At 43.7% G+C, this 21,051-nt stretch overlaps 1 protein-coding gene across 1 annotated transcript in view; it reads right to left on the bottom strand.

Moving 5' to 3' along the window:
* COMMD6 (COMM domain containing 6) overlaps positions 1-19,461 on the bottom strand; it is a 124,776-nt gene extending 105,315 nt beyond the window's left edge. The window contains exon 1 of the mRNA XM_069205276.1: positions 19,321-19,461. Within this exon, the coding sequence (XP_069061377.1) occupies positions 19,321-19,369 (49 nt within the window). The 5' untranslated portion in view covers positions 19,370-19,461. The remainder of the gene's footprint in view (positions 1-19,320) is intronic.
* Between the last annotated feature and the right edge of the window lie 1,590 nt (positions 19,462-21,051).

Genomic DNA, 21,051 nt, shown 5'->3' with positions numbered 1-21,051 from the left:
TGATGAGCTAGGTTCAGGGAAGCCCTTAAATCCTGGATTTAGGGGTGTTACAGGGGTCAGCAGGCAGTAGCCAATGGCTACTGTCCCTTAGGGTGACTACACCCTTCCGGTGTCCACTCCTTTTGGGGAGGGGGACCCAGACCTAATCCTACTGGTCCCTGTCCTCCAAACCAAGAAGGAGGATTTTGCAAGGGGGGTAGGGGTTATCTTAGGGGTGGTCCCAGATGAAGTGGTCACTCCTCCTTGTTTTCCCTAATTTTCCCGCCGGACTTGCCACCAAAAGTGGAGCTTAGTCCGGGGGGCAGACATCTCCACTAGCTGGTGTGCCATGAGGCACTGTAACAAGAGCCCTGAGCCTTTGAGGCTTGCCACTAGGTATTACAGTTCCTGCAGGTGGTAGGTGTGAAGCAACTCCACCCAGTGCAGGCTTTGTTTCCGGCCACAGAGAGCACAAAGGCTCTCACCCCGTGTGGTCAGAAACTCATCTGAAAGTGGCAGGCTGGCACAGACTGGTCAGTCCAGCACTAGAAGTTTGGCTAAGATACAAGATGCCCTCTGGGTGTATTTTTCAATCAACACTGGCATCATTGTGCGTTTTTGTGCTGAGAAGTTTGAAACCAAACTTCACAGACTTCAGTGAAGACATTGGAGCTGTGAAGTTTGTCATTACGAACTCCCAGCCCATATACTCAGTATGGTCACACTGTACTTACAATGTCTAAGAATGGACTTTGACACTGTAGGGGTATATTGCTCATGCAACTATGCCCCCACTTGTGGTATAGTGCATCCTGCCTTAGGGCTGTAAGGCCTGCTGGGGGGTGACTTACCTATGTCACAGGCAGTGGTCTGTAGGCATGGCACCCTGACAGGGGCGCCACGTCGACTTTGTCTTTTTCTCCCTACCAGCACACACAAGCTACAACTGTAGTGTGTATGGGCTTGGTGAGGGGTCTCCCGGGGTGGCATTATACCTCATGCAGCCCTTACAGACCTTCCCTGACCCCAGGGCCCTTGGAACCCTGGGTACCTTCTAAAAGGGACTTAACTGTGTGCCAATTGTGGGTACAATGGTATAGTTTTTGGGAAAGAGTACTGGTACTGGGGCCTGGTTAGCAGGATCCCAGCACACTCTGTCAAGTGAGCATCAATATCAGGCAAAAGGTGGGGAGGGTACCCATGCCAACAAGGAGCACTTTCCTACACTTAACTTAGAGGCAATGTATAAAGTATTTGTGCAGCCCACAAATAGCAATAAAGTAGAAACACAATGCAAGAAAAATCCCGGACCCCTTTAGTAAAATAGAGTACGTTTTAATAAATAAAATTACACCAACATGAAAAAAATCCAATCAGCAGAAGTGTAGATATGATTATTAAAAGTTTACAGTCAAAAATAATAGTGCGAAAAAGCACAGAGTGCCACTCATGATTATCTGGTCGCACCAGATATGGGGAAGTCACAAGTTCCGGCGACCACAATGGAGCACAAGTTGGATACAGGGACCAGGTTAGTCCTGCTGAAAAGTTACCTTCTCAAGTCCAGGGCGAAGACTTCCCATCACTTTGGAGGGAGCCATGAGGAGCAGGTTGAGTGTTGCATACGGTTGTCACTGTAGTGCAAACAGTCGGTCAGATGTTGTGGACGGTTGTTGCTAGAGCTTTGTATTGGGAGACAACGCAGGCTATTGCTGCTGTATCGCGATGTACCACTCTTACGTTGTTTGCAGTTGCTGGCAATGTGAAGAGCAGGTCTCACTGCGGTTCCATGTTGGAGGTCGTGGCAGACAGAAGAGTCTTGGTGCAAACCCACTCACAAAGAGCCCTAATATCAGGATTTTCACTGTTACTTCAGGAGGAATACACTCTGATACCAACCAAGGGTCAAGGGTTCTAGGAGCACCTCTTGGGAATCAGGACCCACTCAAGCTAAAGAAAAGACCAGTAGCAGGATTAAAGCAGATCAAGTTGGAGCTGGCCCACTAGGCAGTTGCAGAGAGGCCTCTGGAAGTTTGTTGTGTCCCTGTACAAACCTAACTAGCCATTGGAGACACTCAGGTGGCTGTGGGTTAAAGGGAGCAGGTTCAGTCTTCGTTCGTCAGGCAGCATGGCAGCAGGGAATTATTTCTAACATCAGGGCAGTCCCTCTTCTAAATTTGTCACAGGTCCAAGGGTGATCTGAGTTGGATTCTGAGAGTGACAACTTTTATCTCAGTGACAGCCTGTGTGTGTTGGGAGGGGTGGTGACCTTGCCCCCTCTCAACTAATTCTGTCCAGTTTCGCTGTCCTTCCTGGGTTTGGCTCCTCTTGGTTTACAGTGATAAATGACAGGGTAGGCCTGATGTCAGGTCCCTTCGCGTGTGCTGTAGGCAAAGCCCTTTGAAGTGAAAGTAATGCTGGGTACAGCCCCTCCTCAGAAATCTTACCAGGATGCCTCTCCCTGTCTATACCTAGCCCCATTTTGTCCCAAAGTCTGGGAGGAATCAACAACCCATCACAGAAAAGACAGCCACTGTCATGTGACCCTGTTTACTGTGTTTACTGGCAGAAAGGCACAGTTGGCTTGGGCACAAAAATGCCAAGTTTTAAAAAGTGTTTTTTTAAGAATTGTAACTTAAAATCTGACTTTACCATTAAAAAGGGTTTTAAATTACAATTCAAAAGAGTCCAAGACATTTTTCTATATTTGCTCCCAATCTAAAGTTAGCCCTTTGTTAAATATAATATAGTAACCCTGTGTTAGCTTATGGGAGAGAGATCCTTACAAGAGTGAAACACCACTTTAGGAGGATTTCACTGCCAGGACATGTAAAAATGAAACACACATATACTATTTTTTAAATGCCACGCACCCTACCCTAGGAGCTTTAAAGGCCTACCTTAAGAGTGACATTTAAGAATAAAAAAGTAAGATTTGGGCCTGGCAAAAGATTTGTTTTACCAGGTCAATGCAGTAGTTTTAAAACTCCCTTACAGGGGGCGTGACAGTGCCATGAAACATGGCCACCACACCACAACTCAGCTCCCAGCGGCAGACCTGAATCCATTATCATCCTGCCTCACTGCACCTTTTCCAGGCCCCCACCCCCCACAACAAACTGATCACTAATGATTGGGTCAGTGGGCCGCGAACCACCTAGGTTGGCCTGCGGCAGCCCCCTTTTTTGTGGCTTTTATATGCGACATATGGGACCGGGATGGCCCTGCCTAGACTAGCCGACCGCCCTTTGCCGAGTGGTGGAGGCTCGAGCCCTGCCCCGCGTGCACCCTCCCCCCATCCCCCATTTCCTCTGAACTCACCTGTCCCGGACAGAGCGTGGCTAGCCCGAACCCAGGAGTGGCTGCTGTGTGCCTACTGCCCGCCTCCTCTTGCGCTGGGCCTGCAGGCCAATGGTCATCAGCACCTGTGCTCATGCAGGCCAGGATGGGGGAGTATGATGAGCTGATGGCTATTGGGGGTGGACAATGGGCACCCACTGCCAGTCTGGAGTGATCCCACATCCCCACCAACACTCCTTAAGGGGTGCATTCTGAGGTGTTCTCAATGCGTGGGCCGCTGAGGCTACATACCTGTGACTTTTACTAACTGGGTGGGCGGCCCACTCCATATGAAAAGCCCTGAATCTGTGGGCTCCATCGAATCCTGGTCTGTGTGCCCCCCCCCCCCCAACCCAGAGACAACAGAACATTGATAATAATAAGGAACAAACCTTGCTACACTGATGCGTTTGGTTGGAGTGGGGCGACTGGCTTATACTACGTGTGCTACAGCATAGGGGAACAGTGCAGAATTTAGTTGGCGCACACTATGACTTGTCTCCGAGGGCCCCTGACATCGAGAGTCTGGTGGAGGAATGGACAGATTAGTCCGGCTTTGGTGGCCGATCGCCCTATACGTGGTCAACGGGACTCATGCACCTACCTACCACTGGTGAACAACGTTGACTTGACCCAGTGGGTTCGGCGCTTTCCAAATGGAGGTCCTGACTGCACTCTGCAGACTTGCAACCCCCATAGGATTCTGGCCAGCCGACTGCTCGTGCCACCCATGTGGGACCAACGGAGGAGCTGGGCGGGTCCTGCCTGGTCATTCCTCACTGCCCTGGGGCCGGGTTACACAAGAGACATAATCATGACCATAGACAGACCACCTTCCACCACTAAGCAGAGCACCATGGATAAATTTGTACCCTCAGTTATGGTGCTGCAGGGGCATGAAACTGCAATCCCAGGATTGGCGGCACCCAATAACACTGCCCTACTACAGGCCATTGTGCAGTCATTTGCTGCCCTAGATGCAAAAATAGGAGTGGTGGGCTCAGACGTGGTTCTTCTTCGCCAAGATCTTAAACGGGCAGTGTGAGCAGATTATAGAAATTGAGGCACATGTGTCTGGAGTAGAAGACATGGTGACCACCCTTCAGGAGATAGTTGTTAAGCTGGAGGCCACGACAAAAGAGTTAGCTTTGAAGACGCAAAGGGCAGAACCCAGAAGTTGCAAGGGTCAATCCATAGATGTCTTCCTATAGCAGTGGCTCAAGTCCATAATCCCTGCGGAATCCCTCTCAACGTGTTTTGTGGTGGAACGCTCCCACAAAGCCTTGATGCAGAAGCTTCCTCTGGGGGCAAGACCATTGATCGCGCAGATCCTGAACTACATGGACAGGGAAGCAAAGCTTAAATATGCGTGCCAACACAACAAGGTCATGTATCAATCCAAACAAATCATGATCTTTCCAGACTATATCTGGCTTGTTCAACAACAATGCCAGTCCTTCATGGAAGCCAAACAGTACCTCCAGGATCTCAAACTTAAACATATGCTCCTGTATCCAGCTCGCCTGCAGGTAATTTTCGATGGAAATACCCTTTTCTTTTAAATTCTAAAGGAGGTGTTCCAATGGACAGACGAGCAAAGGCTGCTTCGTCCCCACACGCTGCCCTGCATGGACACTGACTCCTCCACAGCGAACCGGGGGCCAACCCATGAGGATGGCCTAAATACAGCATAACCATTCCAGGGCCTCCTGATGCAAAGTGTGACAGAATGCTAATCCAGAATGATCATTCTCTAGTTATAGCTACTGTGTCAATGAAGGAGGTTTTGTTCCCTGGGAAGGGTGGGGGGGTTATTGATTGATTGCTTTGACTTGCTTTGCCTGTTTATTCACACCTATATTCCATACATGCATAGTGATGAAGCCCACTCTGCCGATACCCTGAGGGAAGGGATGGAGGGGGGTGGAGTTTAATTTCTCCAGGACTACTAGTTTTGGACTAAATTGGGAATGGAGATCCATTGGATGTGGCGCGAGGGATCCCCGGGTTGGGGTCTCCTATCGCCGCAATCCGCAGTAAGTTCTTCAAGGTATGGGGTCAGGCAGTATGTTGGGAATGTTTTTTGTACCCTTTTTTTGTACACACAGAGCAACTCTACATGCACACTATAGGTAGGCTCAGTCACCAGATCCTCGGGGTCTGTGCACGTTCCCAACTGAACAGCTCCAAGACTCTGATAGATAAATCACAGAGACTGAGAGAGTTCAAGAGGGGATTAGGAAGGGAACAGCTGGGAAGGAGAACTGTAGTAAAAAAAAAGGTTAGAACACACAATATGAAAATTATATCTCCTGAAATCAATACTAGACTATGATTCTAAGCCTAGTCACTCTGAAAACATGAACAATCTAAGATTTAAGTTTAAAATGACTAAGTTTCAAGATGGCCGGATACCTGTAGAGGAATCAAGATGAATTAAATGAAAACTTTCTTATTCAAGTACTTTCCTTTACATGAGAATCAGAAAAACATTCTGACTAAATTTTAAACCAGTCATATAAATCCTGTTTTGAGAATGTATACTAGGACCATACAAAATTGCATCTAGAAACTCTGGCCTTCTGTGTACCCTTAAAATGTTTCAACACAAATTGCGCATATTGCAAATATATATATATAGTAAACACCATAAAAGGATTGTGCACCATGAATAACACAATATGGATTCAGGAAACAAATCACATAACTTGTCAACTCGAATATTACATAATAAATATCTTAGAATAGTGGCATAAAATAAACAACATGAAATAAACTCGAGGAGAGAATCGTGCATCTTGCCGATTCGAGTGTCACCATGTAAAATACCAAGAAATGGTAGCACAGAATGAATATCAAAGTCAAATCATCATTAATCGAATCGCGTGTCTTGCCGATTCGTAAAACACGATGTAAATGTCAAGAAATAACAGCTCACAATAAATAACAAGATCAAAGTACAATGAAACGAATCGCGCTTCTTTTGCTGATTCTTAAGCCACCAAGTAAATGTCAAGAAATGGTAGCGTGCAATGAACAACAAAGTTAAATCCTCATGAAACGAGTTGCGCGTCTTGCCAATTCGTAAAACATCATGTAAATGTCAAGAAATAGTAGCGCGCAATGGACAACAATGTTTAAACACCATAAAAAGAATCGCGCGTCTTGCCGATTCTTAAGCCACCATGCCAATGTCAAGAAATGGTAGCACGCAATGAATAACAAAGTCAAACCTTTATGAAACAAATTGCGCGTCTTGCCTATTTGTAAACTACCAAATAAATGTCAAGAAATGGTAGCGCGCAAGTAATCTGTTACTCATTTAAGAATTAAACCAAGAATATGAAAATTCTCAATAACGGTGTTGGGACATTCCAACCACCGTCTTACCACCTGGAATAATGATCACCAATGAAGGATGAAGGGCAGAAGACTGGAAGATCCAAATAGGCCACCGGGACAGGAGCTCAGGAAGAAGCTGCTGTTGTGCACCGGGACCTCTGAATAGTGAGCACTGGGAGTTGGGCTGGCTCTCTTTTATAGAGTCTTGGCCCAGCCCCAGAACCACGCCCAGGCATGTGACAGGGAAAGTCTCTGGAAGGCCCTGGAAAGGGGCCACACCCTAACACACTCTGAAAACCTGCAGCAATACATTGCAAAGGAACAGTATTTGTAAGCATATTAAAAAAAAGTTTTCAGGATTGAACTCTGCAATGCAAAAGGTTAAACCACAACATATCAGCACAATTCATAAATTACGTTGTTTTGAGAGTGCTGGGTTTTTGCATTTTTGTCGCCAATAGAGCACGTACTGCTCTGGTGTTGACAGGCTCTCCGCCATGTGCCTCTCATACCCATAACACGATCACAGCTGTCGCGGTAATGTCTGCACCTTATCCTGGAATGTTAAGGGACTGCTGGGTAAAATCAAATGGGCTGCAATCTTGAAATATGCCTAGAGACAGGGGGCAGACATTATAATGCTCCAAGAAACCCACCTCCTTGGCAACAAAGCCCCCTTCCTCACTACATAGGTCTTTTGCCTCATGTACCATGCAGGTTTCACCAAGGGGTAAAGGGCACTTGTATCCTTATACATCGGAACCTCCCACTTCAGGTCACTAATATTTGGTTAGATCGCCTGAGCCGCCACACAGCAGTCACAGGTACCTTTTACGGTGAACCTATCACATTCTGCTGTGTTTATGCTCCTCCTCCCCTAGGAAATGTATTCATAGATCAATTTATTCAGCCAGGGGGAGAATTCTCCACTGGCCTGATGGTGGTTCAATCAATCAATCAATCAATCAGTTTTTGTAAAGCGCGGCTACTCACCTGTGAGGATCTCAAGGCAATGGGGGGCCTCATCCAAAGACCTCGGTTGGTAGGGACTAGAATGATGCAGATAGATGACGGGCACAGCACACATTAGTGCCTAGTGGGCTGACTAAGTTTGCTTCCCTGATGACAGTGTTGGGGCTCTCCGATGCCTGGAGGGTACACCACCCATTAGACTCTGGTTATACATATTTCACACCAACCCATGGGTCCTTCTCCAGACTGGACTATTTTTTATATACCCACTTCTTATATACAAAGGACATCTGACGTTGACATTCTGACACGCGGAGTAAACAACCATTCTCCGATTGTTCTGTCCATACACCTTGGCCTCCCAGAGACCGGCCTTCTGTTGGAAACCTTCGCCCTGGCATCTTTGACTCTCCTTATACAGAATCTACATCATGAACTTTGTAGAGGCGACCCTGTGGGAGGTCTTTAAGCCTACACTCCGCGGGCTAGACATAAGTTATTGTACCCGTGAACATTGGCATGAGAGACAACACACAGGGGCTTAGAGTCTCAAATACGAGATTTGGATGACTGTGGACTTTGTGCTGACAGTCACATAGCACATCAACAATTGAAACTAGCCCAGCAGCAACTCCATCAATTATTGATGGGTGAAGATAAATTGATGTGGTGGGCAGTGCAAAGCTGCATTTAACAATGAGGTGACAAATCCAGTCAATTGTTACACAGATTATGCAAGGTGGCTTGCAAAACCCACTGTTCTCCCCCTCGTAAGAGACGTTACTGGAGCGCCAATCCTGGATCCCCATACAATTGCAGGCAGTTTTGCAACCTACTTTGCAGGGGTATATGCCCAGCGGGAATGCCTAACCCAGGAACAGATGCGCAAATTTGTGGATGACTTGCCACTTGTAGCCTTAATGGACTTGGTAAGGGTCCAACTTTATGAGAAACCTTCTGAAGATGAGCTCTTGGAAGCCCTCTCTGGGCTCCAGTCTTGCAAGGCCCATGGCCCAACGGACTGCTGTGTGAGTTTTTTAAAACATACATGCTGTTGACGCGGAGAAGTACCTCCTCACCCCCCACCCCACAAGTGCCACCACGCAGAAACTGTGGGCCATCCTAAACCTGGTGGTCCACAGGACAAGAACTCTTCGTACTGCCCTATATCTCTCATTAATTTAAAGGCTAAACTTCTAGTGAAGACCCTAGCAAATAGACTAGTACGCCATATATATGTTCTGGTCCACCCAGACCAGGCAGGATTTATGCCTGGTAGGGCCACTCTCCACAATATTAGATGAGTGTCCAATGCCTTGGCCCTTGCAAACCACCTTGACTGACCAGATGCGATACTGCTGGCAGATGTTGATAAATCATTTGATTCTGTAAGCTGGGACTTTCTATTCATACTGCTAAAGTAGCTAAGCTTTGGCCCCAGATTCCTTTGATATGTTTGTTTGCTGTATAAAGACCGGACAGCCACGGTCAGGGTTATTGGCCACATGTCTGACCCATTCCTGATTCAATGGGGGACACAGCAGGATGCCCCCTTTCCCCACTATTATTTGCCCTAGTCATGGAGCCCTTAGCGGTTTGCGTCTGAGTGGATGCACAGTTATGAAGTTGTGAATAGAGCCCGGACTGCTCCAATAGAATCGCCCTATACACGGACAACCTGGTATTTTATCATACTGACTCTGCGGAGATGGGACCTGAACTCCTTCCGTTGTAGCAAATATTTGGCGAGACTGCGGGTCTGTATATTAACACAACCAAATCAGTGTTCCACATCAATGGATAACCCGGGCCGATAACTTGGGCTCCTGATCTACAGATGGAGACCGAGGGCTTCAAATATCTGGGTGTATATACCACATCCGAGGCTAGTGTCTCTCGGGCGCACAATTTGGAGATGGCCTTAGCACAGGTGAAGCAGAAGACGCACACCTGGTCACTCTTACCACTGTCTTTTACCAGTCCCTCTGCAATCTTCAAAATGGTGTCCCTGCTGTACCTGCTCTTCCAGTTACAGAACCACCCCCACCCAATCCCAAGAATGTGGCTTGGCCAAATTGATACAATCCTCACTGTACTTCTATGGGGCAGTGGGACCCTACGTACTGCGCTAACTAAATGTTTTCGATCGACATTTAATTGTGGTCTTGCAGTGGATGGCATTACCTCCTATTAACTTGCCTCCCATTTGCTCATCATTAATAAATGGTGGTGCGACCACCAAGGGGACCCAGCGTATGCTGTGGAGAAGTGGGTGATGGTGCCACTCCCTTACTGGACAACCTCTATGGGAGGCCCAGCTCTGCAACCTGCCCCTAGCCAAGTGGGTGGTGATCCCCACATGGAAAACATTGGTCGAATAGGGTAGTGGGGGAGACTCACAGCACTAAAGCAAGTGATGCAGTTGGAAGTTTTTGGGAAGTGGGATGTTATTGGCATATCCACCCTGGGTGATGTGCCCTAGATGACAACGATTTGGCTGATGCACTACAATCACCTCTGTAGGCGAAAAGAGACATAGCTATGAAGTTGAAGGAAGAGCCCCCCTCCACGACAATGTGGAAAAAGGGCCTAGATCACTGCATGGGTTTGGAAGTGGAGGTTCATCAGAACAGGGGCTGCCCTTAAAAGCACAATAAGATCTAGCAGTGCTAGGCGGATTACCGAGGGATCTCTCTACACGTGTCCCCACAGAGCTTTTACTACTGTACAGTGAGATTATAGGATATGGGCAGGTGGATAGGAGTCGACTGGTGTGAGTATATAATGACCCCTAATCCGCACAAGGTTAGGCAGCGGGTTGGGACGGGGTAGTTTTTCTGTGCAATTTTAATGTTTCTTTGTTTATGACTGACATCATTTCTACTTCATGCATATTTGCCACCTAGCCTGGCCTATTTGGTACCATGAAACCTAATAAAATGTGTCATGAAGAAAAAAAATACCCTACGGGCTGCAATGGCAGACCTGGGACATGTATAAAGGGCTACTTAAGTAGGTGTCACAATCAGTGCTGTAGGCTCACTAGCAGCATTTAATTTACAAGCCCTGGGTACATGCAGTACTATTTACTAGGGACATACAAGTAAATTATAGGTGGCAAATATGTGTAGGCTAATTTTACCTTGGGTTGGGAGACAGCACAAGCAGTTACGCACTTATTAACAGTGGTAAAGTATGCAGGGTCCTAAAGCCAACATAGAAGTGGGATGAATTTAAAACGTTTGGGGAACTACTACCCAAAGGTATCCGGTCAAGCAGCCCTATCGTTAAAACATTGCAGGCTATCTACAGTAAAACCAATCCACTGACTTAGAACACAGAACAACAGAGAGGCAGACATCCTTATGCAAAGGACCAATCGAAACAGAGACACTTATGTACGCATAATAAACAGAGAGGTCCATGTTGCAAAGGACATATAATGCAAGGCACACAGACTCAACGTAAACGCAAGGCATATAGACAATAGGCACACAGGAAGGCAAACATACAGAGAAATAACTAATCATACTTCCAAAATGACAAAAAACAATGGGTACTAATACACATGCAAATATAGACAATACAGGGACCAGCACGTACAATGACTAAAAAGTACATATAATCAGACTTTACTAGTGGCATGGATGAACAGAGAGGTGGATAGACTAATGGACAGGTAGGCACATAAACAATTGGTGGTTGAATAATGCTAGCTTCAGGACCATATATCCTTTAATCCCTCTTTCAAGGAAATCAAATGCGATTTGGAGATTTTTTCAGCTAGCAAACAGAAACATTTATTCCCAGGCACTACTCAACACGTGCCTTCTTTGTGATGATCAGACCTAGATAACAAAATGTTTGGGAAGCAGATGAGGTCGAGCTCAGACAAAGCCGCTTCAAGTGAGTTCCCCATGAATTTTGGATCTTGCATTCTCCCATATCGAAGCCTCTAATATTTTTTTATTTAAAATCGTTACAATTAATGAGGTTTCTGAAATGGGAAAATAACAAGTAACCGAAACGTGAAGATGGTGTCAACAGTGCAGGAAACCATCTTGCATGTCATCTGCAAATGTCCTGCTTTCTTGACAGAAAGAAGAGATCTGTATACATAGAATGAGCTTCGGCATTTACAGCATTCTGGTTTTGAACATCAATGCATTCTGGTACTTGCAGTATTTCACACTACAATAGGACCATATTTCTCCGAATTTTAAAATCAGTATCACTTTTCAGGTAGCAATCACCTTAATTTCCTTTCACAGTTTTTACAAAGCTTCAGGGAAGGCCAGCTTTACATCATTTATTCACCCATGAATACTTCACACAATGATATCTCACTGTGAATGGCTCATGAAATACAGGTATCTGCAGTAACTTCTGTTACCGCACAGATCAGAATTCGAAGTTTTGAGGATTACGCTTGTTGAAGCAGATATGCTAATTAAGAAAATTATTAATGATCTATATGCAATTATTAATGAGTAATTGCGTAGAGAAATTTATTTTAGAGAAGTAATGTGCACGTTTGAAAATGTGCCCTCAGGGTGTGATCACCATGTGTACTAAAATGACTGAAATTGTATGAAATAATTAAAATATGAGAAAAATGTAATAATATGTCATAATGAGATGTATAACCTATGTTTTGCATTAATTTGTAGTATTAAGTGAGCTGGACTAAAGGCCTAGTTTCCCTGAGGCTCGCATACTCGAGAGACTGAAATACTGAATGCTTTGCAAAGGACTGGAAGCAGCTATAGCCTTGACCCGCTCGAAGTTCAAGTTACTTAGCTAGAATTTTCTGCAATGTAACAGCGGACAGGAGATGATGAAGGCAATTTGATACAATTATGTGTAGAGCAGGCTAAATGTACTTTCCCAGGACTTGAACAAAAGAAGCACTGACTGAAGAGGAATATGCAACAATTTCGATACCTGATGAGCCGGATAATGAGGGCATTGCGTGAAGAACCAATCCACATCTTGTGAATGAATAAGTATGAAAATTAGAAGATTTGGTTAAAAAAAAACTATAGGTTAAAGTTATATCTGACCAATTAGCAATTAGGGGGATGGACTGGGAGACCCTAATAAAAAGTCATGACAAAGGGGCAAGAGTCAGAGTTGCAGGAGAAGAGTTGATGACGTCAGGAGACGCTGTCCGAGGTTCTGATATTGGGCTGATGGTCTGTGAGCCTGATCTGTAGCTGACCAATTGATGACCTGAAGATGAAGACTGACCTGTTGCTGATCCATCCTGGATAGGCACCTATGAAAATGTGACTGACAAATGTTATGGCTTTTCTTCTAGGTATCAACTGCGCTGATTCTAGATATTCTTACTTAGGTAGATTTTTTCCAGATTTATGTTTTCTCCAAATTGTTTTTTGCATGAAGACCCACATGCTGATGTTAATCTTGGTTAGGTATGCTGTTAAGGGTGACGATGACAGTGACAATGACTGTCGAACTTAATTGCTGAACTTCACTATTAATGCTGGTATTCTTAGCTTATGGAAATTGCATGGTCGTATATGCGTTCACCAAGAGTTGATGTTTCCAATTAATGAATTAATAAATAATGATTGATCTAATTGATGATTTATAGTTGTAATCAATAGGGAAATAAAAATTGTTAACTCCTTTCTGAGTTGTGGTTATTCTTGAGTAGATGGGTTTAAACTGTTTTCCACAGAATGTTTCTTGATTATTGATGTTAGCTATCGATTCAATAGTCACTGCATGACTAGGATACTCCATGCGATTCAAAAGGTTCATCGACCTATACGCGTCCCCTTGTAAGTTTACTTACTAAGGACCAGGCGCACTATCACACTACACCCCACAATTTCAAAGGTAATTTTTTGCAGGTTAAAACAGCTGAAATGTATCAAGGGAAAAATGCCTGGAAAATAATAGGAGATAAGGATTTTGTTGCGGTAAGCACCAAAATCTAAATGTTATGTCTGATGTCACTTGTGATGAGGGCTGACGGGTCAAATAATGTTGTTCAGAATTAGAGGTGCTATCCCATGATAGACACCACTATGGCCCCAAAAGCCAAAAACAATATGGCTGAAATACAGCCATGGTGACAATTAAAAATCTCAATGGCAGTGCTCATGGTCTTCACATATTGGCCCCAAGAAGTTTGCGAATCCAGATATTTGGAGACCATCAACCTAAAATGTTATCAGTATGAATTCAATATGGAAAATCAAATAACCACACCCCAATAGAATCTTTGAGCAGGTAAAATCTCATCAATCTCATTACAATCTCCTGGTTGTCTGGGTTTCTACAAAATCCGAGTACAGATGATCTCAAATCTAAAACTAGAACGAGATAACATATTATTTAGGATGTGTCACAAGTAATAAATAAAGTATGCAAGTAGGTAATGACTCCTACAAGCATTTCCATTCTTTAAAAAAATGAAACAATAAAAATAAAGGGGTTTCTGTGACCAAATGTTGCTGCAGTGAATTTACATGATAAGCTAGTAGACAATCAACCATGGGTGCAGCCACTGCATGCCAAAGGTACCTTTTGCTGCCCTCAACCTGAATGTAGTTGAAATGGTTAAAGGGTTGTCCCTTTGTAGCAAGGCATGGAAAAACCTAATTAGTGTCCATTCCCGTTCTAAGGATGTTTAGGAGAATGTTTTAGGAGGGATTAGTGACCACACCCAAAGAAAGTGGTACTATTTTGACAAGGGACAAAATGGGTGGAGAAGGAACACATTGATGCTGACAGCAGGACACTTCGTTTTTTACAGAATGGCTCACAGTATGGTGCAAGCTACATGACCTTATAACTGTGTCTGAAGGGGCAATTCTCTATCATATGGGAATTTGTAAATTCCTGGGCACTCAAGAAACCCTGCAACCATAGTCTAGTGGCCTTGAAACAATGGACGCTCTGTGTGAATGTATTCAATTTGGATTTTGATATAAGAATTAAGTACTATGCAGAATGGGATCGGAGTCTCAGATAGCAATGGCTCTTCACAGTTTGGGTGTGAGTGGAGGTTGCAATGCTGATATCCATGCAATAAATGCCCTGCATATTGAAGGAAATATGACTTGCTACTTCATGAGCTGTACCTATTCTGTGTGTGAGTAAAGTGTGTATTGCTAGCGTTTCTGTGGTTCCTGCTATGAATGCATGTGCCAGGAAGTTTATATCAGCACTGCCATGTGTATTTCTTTGTGCTGGAACCTTGTAGCATGGTTGCAAATGTTTCCTGTGCATGTAAAACAGCTTGACATGCTCCTGCATTGCTGTACCTGTTCTGCATAAGGCTGATAATGCACTGCCAGTGGCTGTGCTGTACCTCGTTCATGTGTGTGAGGCCCATTCGTACAGCTGCAGCCTGTGCAGTTAAGTGCTCTGGTTGAGCATGAAGGATGCCTGCACTGCTGCTCCCGTACTGTTGCTGTTTTGTGTGTAACCTGAACCTGAAAGGCTTCTGCTCAGGCTGTATCTGTTCTGTGCATGAGGCTAGATTGCCTGAAATGCCCCTATTTATCCTGTGTGTGTAGGAAGTCGAACCCAGTGCAGACTATCAATCCATGCTCATTTGAAAAATGTTCTGACTTCTCTTCACACTCCAAAAACATGTTTTTTTTTTAAAGCTCACCTGCCCTGAAAATGTTTCTTGCGTTCCAAAAATTATGCATTCCAGTTTATTTCAATGGGTTCATCCTCTAAAACCACTGGACCTCATCCTCCTTGGAGACTCTAAAAATTGAGACGCATGGTGGGTGGTGTGCATAAGTATGTGAGAGATGCTTACGCTGTACCCGTTTGTGTTGTGCCTGTTCTGCAGACAAGAGACCCTTACAATATTTGCATGCATGCATGCTATTATGTCCTGGGTGTAGGCATGGTTTCACTGATGTGGACCACTTTGTACATGTTCTTTAAACCTGTGCTGGCCTGGCACTAGGCTGTGTTTAGTATATGTTCGCACAGACGCTTACAGTGCTCATGCCCTAATTAGCTGCTATGTACATAGAGAACACATATACTGTTTTTAACTCACTTGAACTGCTGTACAGAGTACGAATGTGCCCCGGATACCTCAAGTCTCAAATCACACAAGAGGATAAAGAAAATTGGTCAGGGAATCAGCTGCAATACTGAGACAGCTGCTTCTCATGTGTAATCAGCATTTTATCTGGTACATGACATGTCTGAAAGAGCTCCCAAATTCTCAGAGTGATATGAGGCACTCTGCCAGTTTCAAGATTTCTATGGGAAATACCTGGCACTGCAGTGCCTATGCTTTTAATGTAATCACGACTGGCCAAGAAATTGAGAGGGCAGTCCAAGGATTAAGCTCCTCCCAAAGTCAGACATGAGCCTCCATATTGCACTTAAGTATACAAAAAAGAGATGGATGGAATGCTTGAATTAATCTCAGCCACTGGTAATTACACAGGTGTCATCCAGGTCATCATTATTTTGCAGACCATGCCACCTCAGTATGGACCCAGCCATATGTAAATCAGTCTTGACCCTGCTCCAGAAGGAACAGGCCAGTCAAAACTGCCAAGCCAGGTCTTCTTTGAAGTAGAACACAAGCAAACCAAGACTGGTTTTGTCCTTATTAGGGCTCATCAGTCAGGTATAACTTGGTTCTAGTGGCACAGTGTGCACTGGACACACATCTGGGCATACCCGTCCCACCTGCTAGAAATGTCAACAGCTTTTCAACTCCAACTGGATGATGCGTCGTCATCAGGACTGCTCAGGCTTAAGTGTAGCAGCGACCCATGTCTTGCAATTCTCTATGAACACAACCCTTCACAATAACAATTGAATAAGCACCTTATTGCTCTCCTTCTCAGGATATTTTTTTTAGATTTTTGTTTACTTATCGGATTCATTAAATAGCCCCCTGGCATGATTGCATTTTTATGAGACACATTTTGAGCATGTTAATTCTAACCATGTGTACTTTTCATTATTTGATAGTCCACGACTTGCTGCTATGCTTAAGTCTCTACGCTCCGCCCTGATAATGACCCATCACTCTGGTGGGGTCGAAAAACTGTCGACAAATGCGGCTGTTAACGCGTCCCAATCTGATTAATTTATTCACTCTGGGACTCGTTTTAGGCCAATGAATCTTTTGACCCTGATTGAAGACACCTTAGGACGAGATAACTAATCAACATGTCAATCAATATGTCAACAACGTCATCAATAAGACTCAGGAACCACCATGACCTTGCAGTCATGAATAACCACACCAGTTTAGTACAATTATATGAAGTTTATTCCCTATTGATTACAATTCTACTAGCAAGTTTATTAATCTCAAAACCATAAAGCACATTAGCATTGTCATAATATGGCAACTCGAATAAGATTTCATCAAAGCAAAGATCACAAACATTAGTACATAACAACGTCAACATAGGTTAACCTTAGCAGAGAATTATTAGCGCATCATTCAACAAAGCATTGAACCAGTCATTTGTCTAATTGCGTCCGTTTTAGTGAACCCCTTAACTAACCTCGAATTATCATTGGCATGTTGGGCTTCATGCATAACAATTTGGTAACACTAATTTGGAAAACATCTAACTATGGTCTCTGTCAAAAGAAGCAGTTGGTACCTAGAAAGAAAAGGCAATCAGACAATTACAGTTTCATCATCATATAGTTACCCTCCGTATTGGGTCAGCATACAGATTCAGTCTTCGTCCTCAGGACATCAGTTGATTCGCCATAGGTCAGGGAATTCAGCAAGAACGGGTAGAAAGGGATACTCCCCTCATTAGGAGGAAAAGTATATAACGGGCAAGGCAAGGGCAAGGTTGGTTTGAAAAACCAAACAGCAAAGTCTCTATGCAGAGTTACAAAGTGTCTGGGCCATAACAAAGTTCGCAATGGCATCTCCTAATGGTTCCCAGTGTCAAAGATTTTCATTCCTTTTCTGTTGTACAGTCCCCTAATTCTTGATTGGTTGGGGTTGGCACTATCTCCATCCAATAGGTTTGCAATGATTTCATCCAAAAATGTCACCCCATAACAATTCTCAGGTAGTTTATTGGTTCTTATGATTGACGTCTCCAGCGGGCAGAATGCCCGGTATGATTTCATACTCTCGTGGTCCTCTCGCATCTTCAGTCAGTAGGTCCATTGTCTGTACTGGTTCAGGCAACCTTGTACCTGTTATTAGTCTACAGTGTTGCATTCAGCAAAAATGTTTCTTCTAGCAAGTCGAATTTCATGAGAACGGATCTACTACGGTTACACTTCATCCTTTAGCTTTGGAAAAGTATGAGCACATGTCCTTCAGCAAGTCAGCACACTGCACGTTAGAAAAACACATTTAATATGAAAACCGGGCAGCTAGGCCTCGGCTCAGGCTAACTAAGGCCTAATGATTTATTAGCAAAACCTTAACATATAACTCTTAATATTAGTGTAAAACCATACATTAAACTTATTATTATTTCATTATTAGTCAGCTTCATTAATCATACTGTACATTGGCGGCCACTCCCCGTGGGCACATTTCAAGCGCACGTTTAGCAAAAGTACATTAATACATTTCCTATGCGGCATTATCATACATTAGTTCACAAACATTTCATGTTAATTTTAAATATAAATGCTCCGCTCTCTCACGGCAAATAGAACTTAAGCAGATTCATTAGCTGACTGATATTCAATTGGATGTAAATGCAATATCAACTGTCAAATCATCTGGATCCATTGCCAAACTGTTTTGCACACTTTACTCTTTAATCTGCCTTGAGAACTGTGTGAACACTCAAATGCACTTAAGACTTTTATACAGCATTAAATGTCTGGTACTCGCACAGTTTGTGGTTCCTTTCGTTCATCGACTGAAGATCTACTTTTATTGTCTTTTGTTTTGATTTCTTGCCTTCTCCCCATGGAATCTTTGTTGTACAAGCATTGTCTCAAACTGTGACACCTAATTATCTTTGACAGCATTTAAGAGGCCAAAAAGGCAGCTAAATGTGAATGTACCATCAGCAAGATTACCTCAGCTAGCATCATTTCCTGTGATGTAATCAGGCCACAGGTCATCTAATATCACTTGCTGTGATGTCACTAATTATGTTAATCAGTACTCATAAGAATTTCAAAAATTGAGAACTTTGCAGTGTGCGCGCCCAAGAAAAAGTTCATTACAAGTACCCATGTTGTACCTGTTGTGTGCGAGAGTGGGAAGCTGACATCACTGCCGTCTGTTTATTGCTTTATATTTGCAGATTAACAAAGCTTGAGAAAATGACGCCACCATACAAAAGGCATTTTAAAGTTATCTCTCCTGTGGGTTTGCCCTTTCATCGTGCTCGATTTTTATTAACCAACTTAACGGTACTCATGTTGGACCTCAGAAGCAACTACTCGTCTGGATACAGCTCATCATCTGAATACACGTGACGAAAAGCGGTGCAAATCACAGCAAACATGCTAGCAATAGGAACAGATATAAAACACAGCACAATCTCAAAGTATCATTTCTGCCACTGGATGACACCGGCAAACCGTTTTGAGATATATCTGTCTACTAGGAAAGGGTGGGGATGGTAGTCATGCACTTCAAAGTGATGCTGAGTAATTACAGGGAACAATTATAGCAAAGGGCTAAAGCTCGGCAAACCTCTGGCTCAGGGTCGGACTCACCGCAATTTGCCAACAAGCTCCGAATCATCAGGGTTCGCTGTTCCGCCATGGAGCCCCAGTAGTGACAGCTCGGAGACTAGAACAAGCACTTAGGGGCGAGAGCGTCCGTACACATACATCAAACACTACACCGCAACCCAAAAAACGGTTGCATGAGTGGCTTCACGTCAGCCATGATGGTTGTATAAAAAGATTTCATTCACGCAATAAAGTATAGTTTCCTAAAAAGTGGCAGCACTAGTATGGACATTGACTGAATAATTTAGTAATTACAACAAGCACTACCCGATGATAACCGCCACTTTTGCTCGTTTTACATCCTCAAGCTAGCTGGCAAAGCAAGACATCAAATACTGTTTCCAAATTCCCGGTGACAGCCTTAAACTCAGCAGTGTTCGCATACATCAACCTAACCATAGACTCCCAATTATAAGTAATAATTTCACGTTAAGGGTTTTATAAGTGGGCCAGGAGTTTCGGGTTGTGGACAGACAGGTTTTATTATAATCATCTCGCCATCCTCTGGGCGACGTGTGTGCCTCTTCACGTAAGGTAAGACTAGAACGCACAAAGTCGGATCAGGTAGGATAAGACTCGGGCATTTTAAAAAATGCCGAACTTTAATTTATTAAGCATGAGAAAATCTATATTACAAAGAAAGGGGAATTGAGTTTCAGGTTTTGTGCCGAGACCGTGTTTTCTTTGTCACAGCATTATTTAAAGCTTTAGTACCATGTTTCAGTATTTAGAATACATATACGTATTTATAGCAACAGTGAATGAAACCGCGAAGCATTATTCAAATAAAATAATAAAAATGGTTTAATCTGATAGACATAAATTGTGTTATGTTTATATTAACGTTGCAACTCTTAAGTTAACATTGTTGTAGTTGCATTCAAATATGGCCGCCTAGAGTATTAGGCTGGGTACGTTGCTCCACAGTAGTCCTACGTCTGTTACTACGGATGGCGGAAGCGTGGTTTCTACTGTCAATGTAGAAAGTGCAAACCGCTGAACCTGTACTCTTCGCCTCATCTCACGCTTCTCAGCTACTGCGACAAAATGCAGTCCCAGCGATGGCTGCCACTTGAGGCCAATCCTGATGTGTGTAGATTAGCTCTTTGGAAATGCCTTATTATTTTAACTACCATGTCTCCAGTATTAATGCATCTCATGTCTCTTTCTGTATTTTGTTTTGCAGGTCATGAACCAGGTGAGCTCCTTTTTATATCTGACCCAAAACATACAATTAAGGATCTGTAGTTGCAGTCTCGCTTCTTGTGAGTCCTTGAATGTGAATTTATCAATGTATAAGACAGTAGTACCTTTCATTATTATAAAAAAAGGTGAGGCAGAAGGGTGCTAGTCACCTGAGTATCTTTTTTTCTGGTGAGTCTTGGGGCTAGGCGAGTGATGATTGGGAGGGCCCTACTTTTAAGAACTTGCACAGAAATTCTGCACATTGTGTGATAGAAACGTAATAGCAACCAAATTCTATTTTGGAAGTGTCGCATGAATTTATAAGGAAGCTGCAAGACTCAGCACAACGTTGTGGGGCTTAACTAACTAGTTAGTTGCCAGAGTGATCGAAACTGATTTACAGTTTTTGGCTTAGCATAAGTTTGGCACTAATACACTGCACTGCCTTGCCACCTTTCCCAGAGAAAAATACCAGCAATTTGTTAATGTTTTAAGTTTTCCTAAAGGTCCGGTCATGATACTGAAAAA

The sequence above is a fragment of the Pleurodeles waltl genome, chromosome 8 (assembly GCF_031143425.1).
Source record: "Pleurodeles waltl isolate 20211129_DDA chromosome 8, aPleWal1.hap1.20221129, whole genome shotgun sequence".
NCBI classification, from domain to species: Eukaryota; Metazoa; Chordata; class Amphibia; order Caudata; family Salamandridae; genus Pleurodeles; species Pleurodeles waltl.
This window is presented reverse-complemented; position numbering and strand designations above follow the sequence as displayed.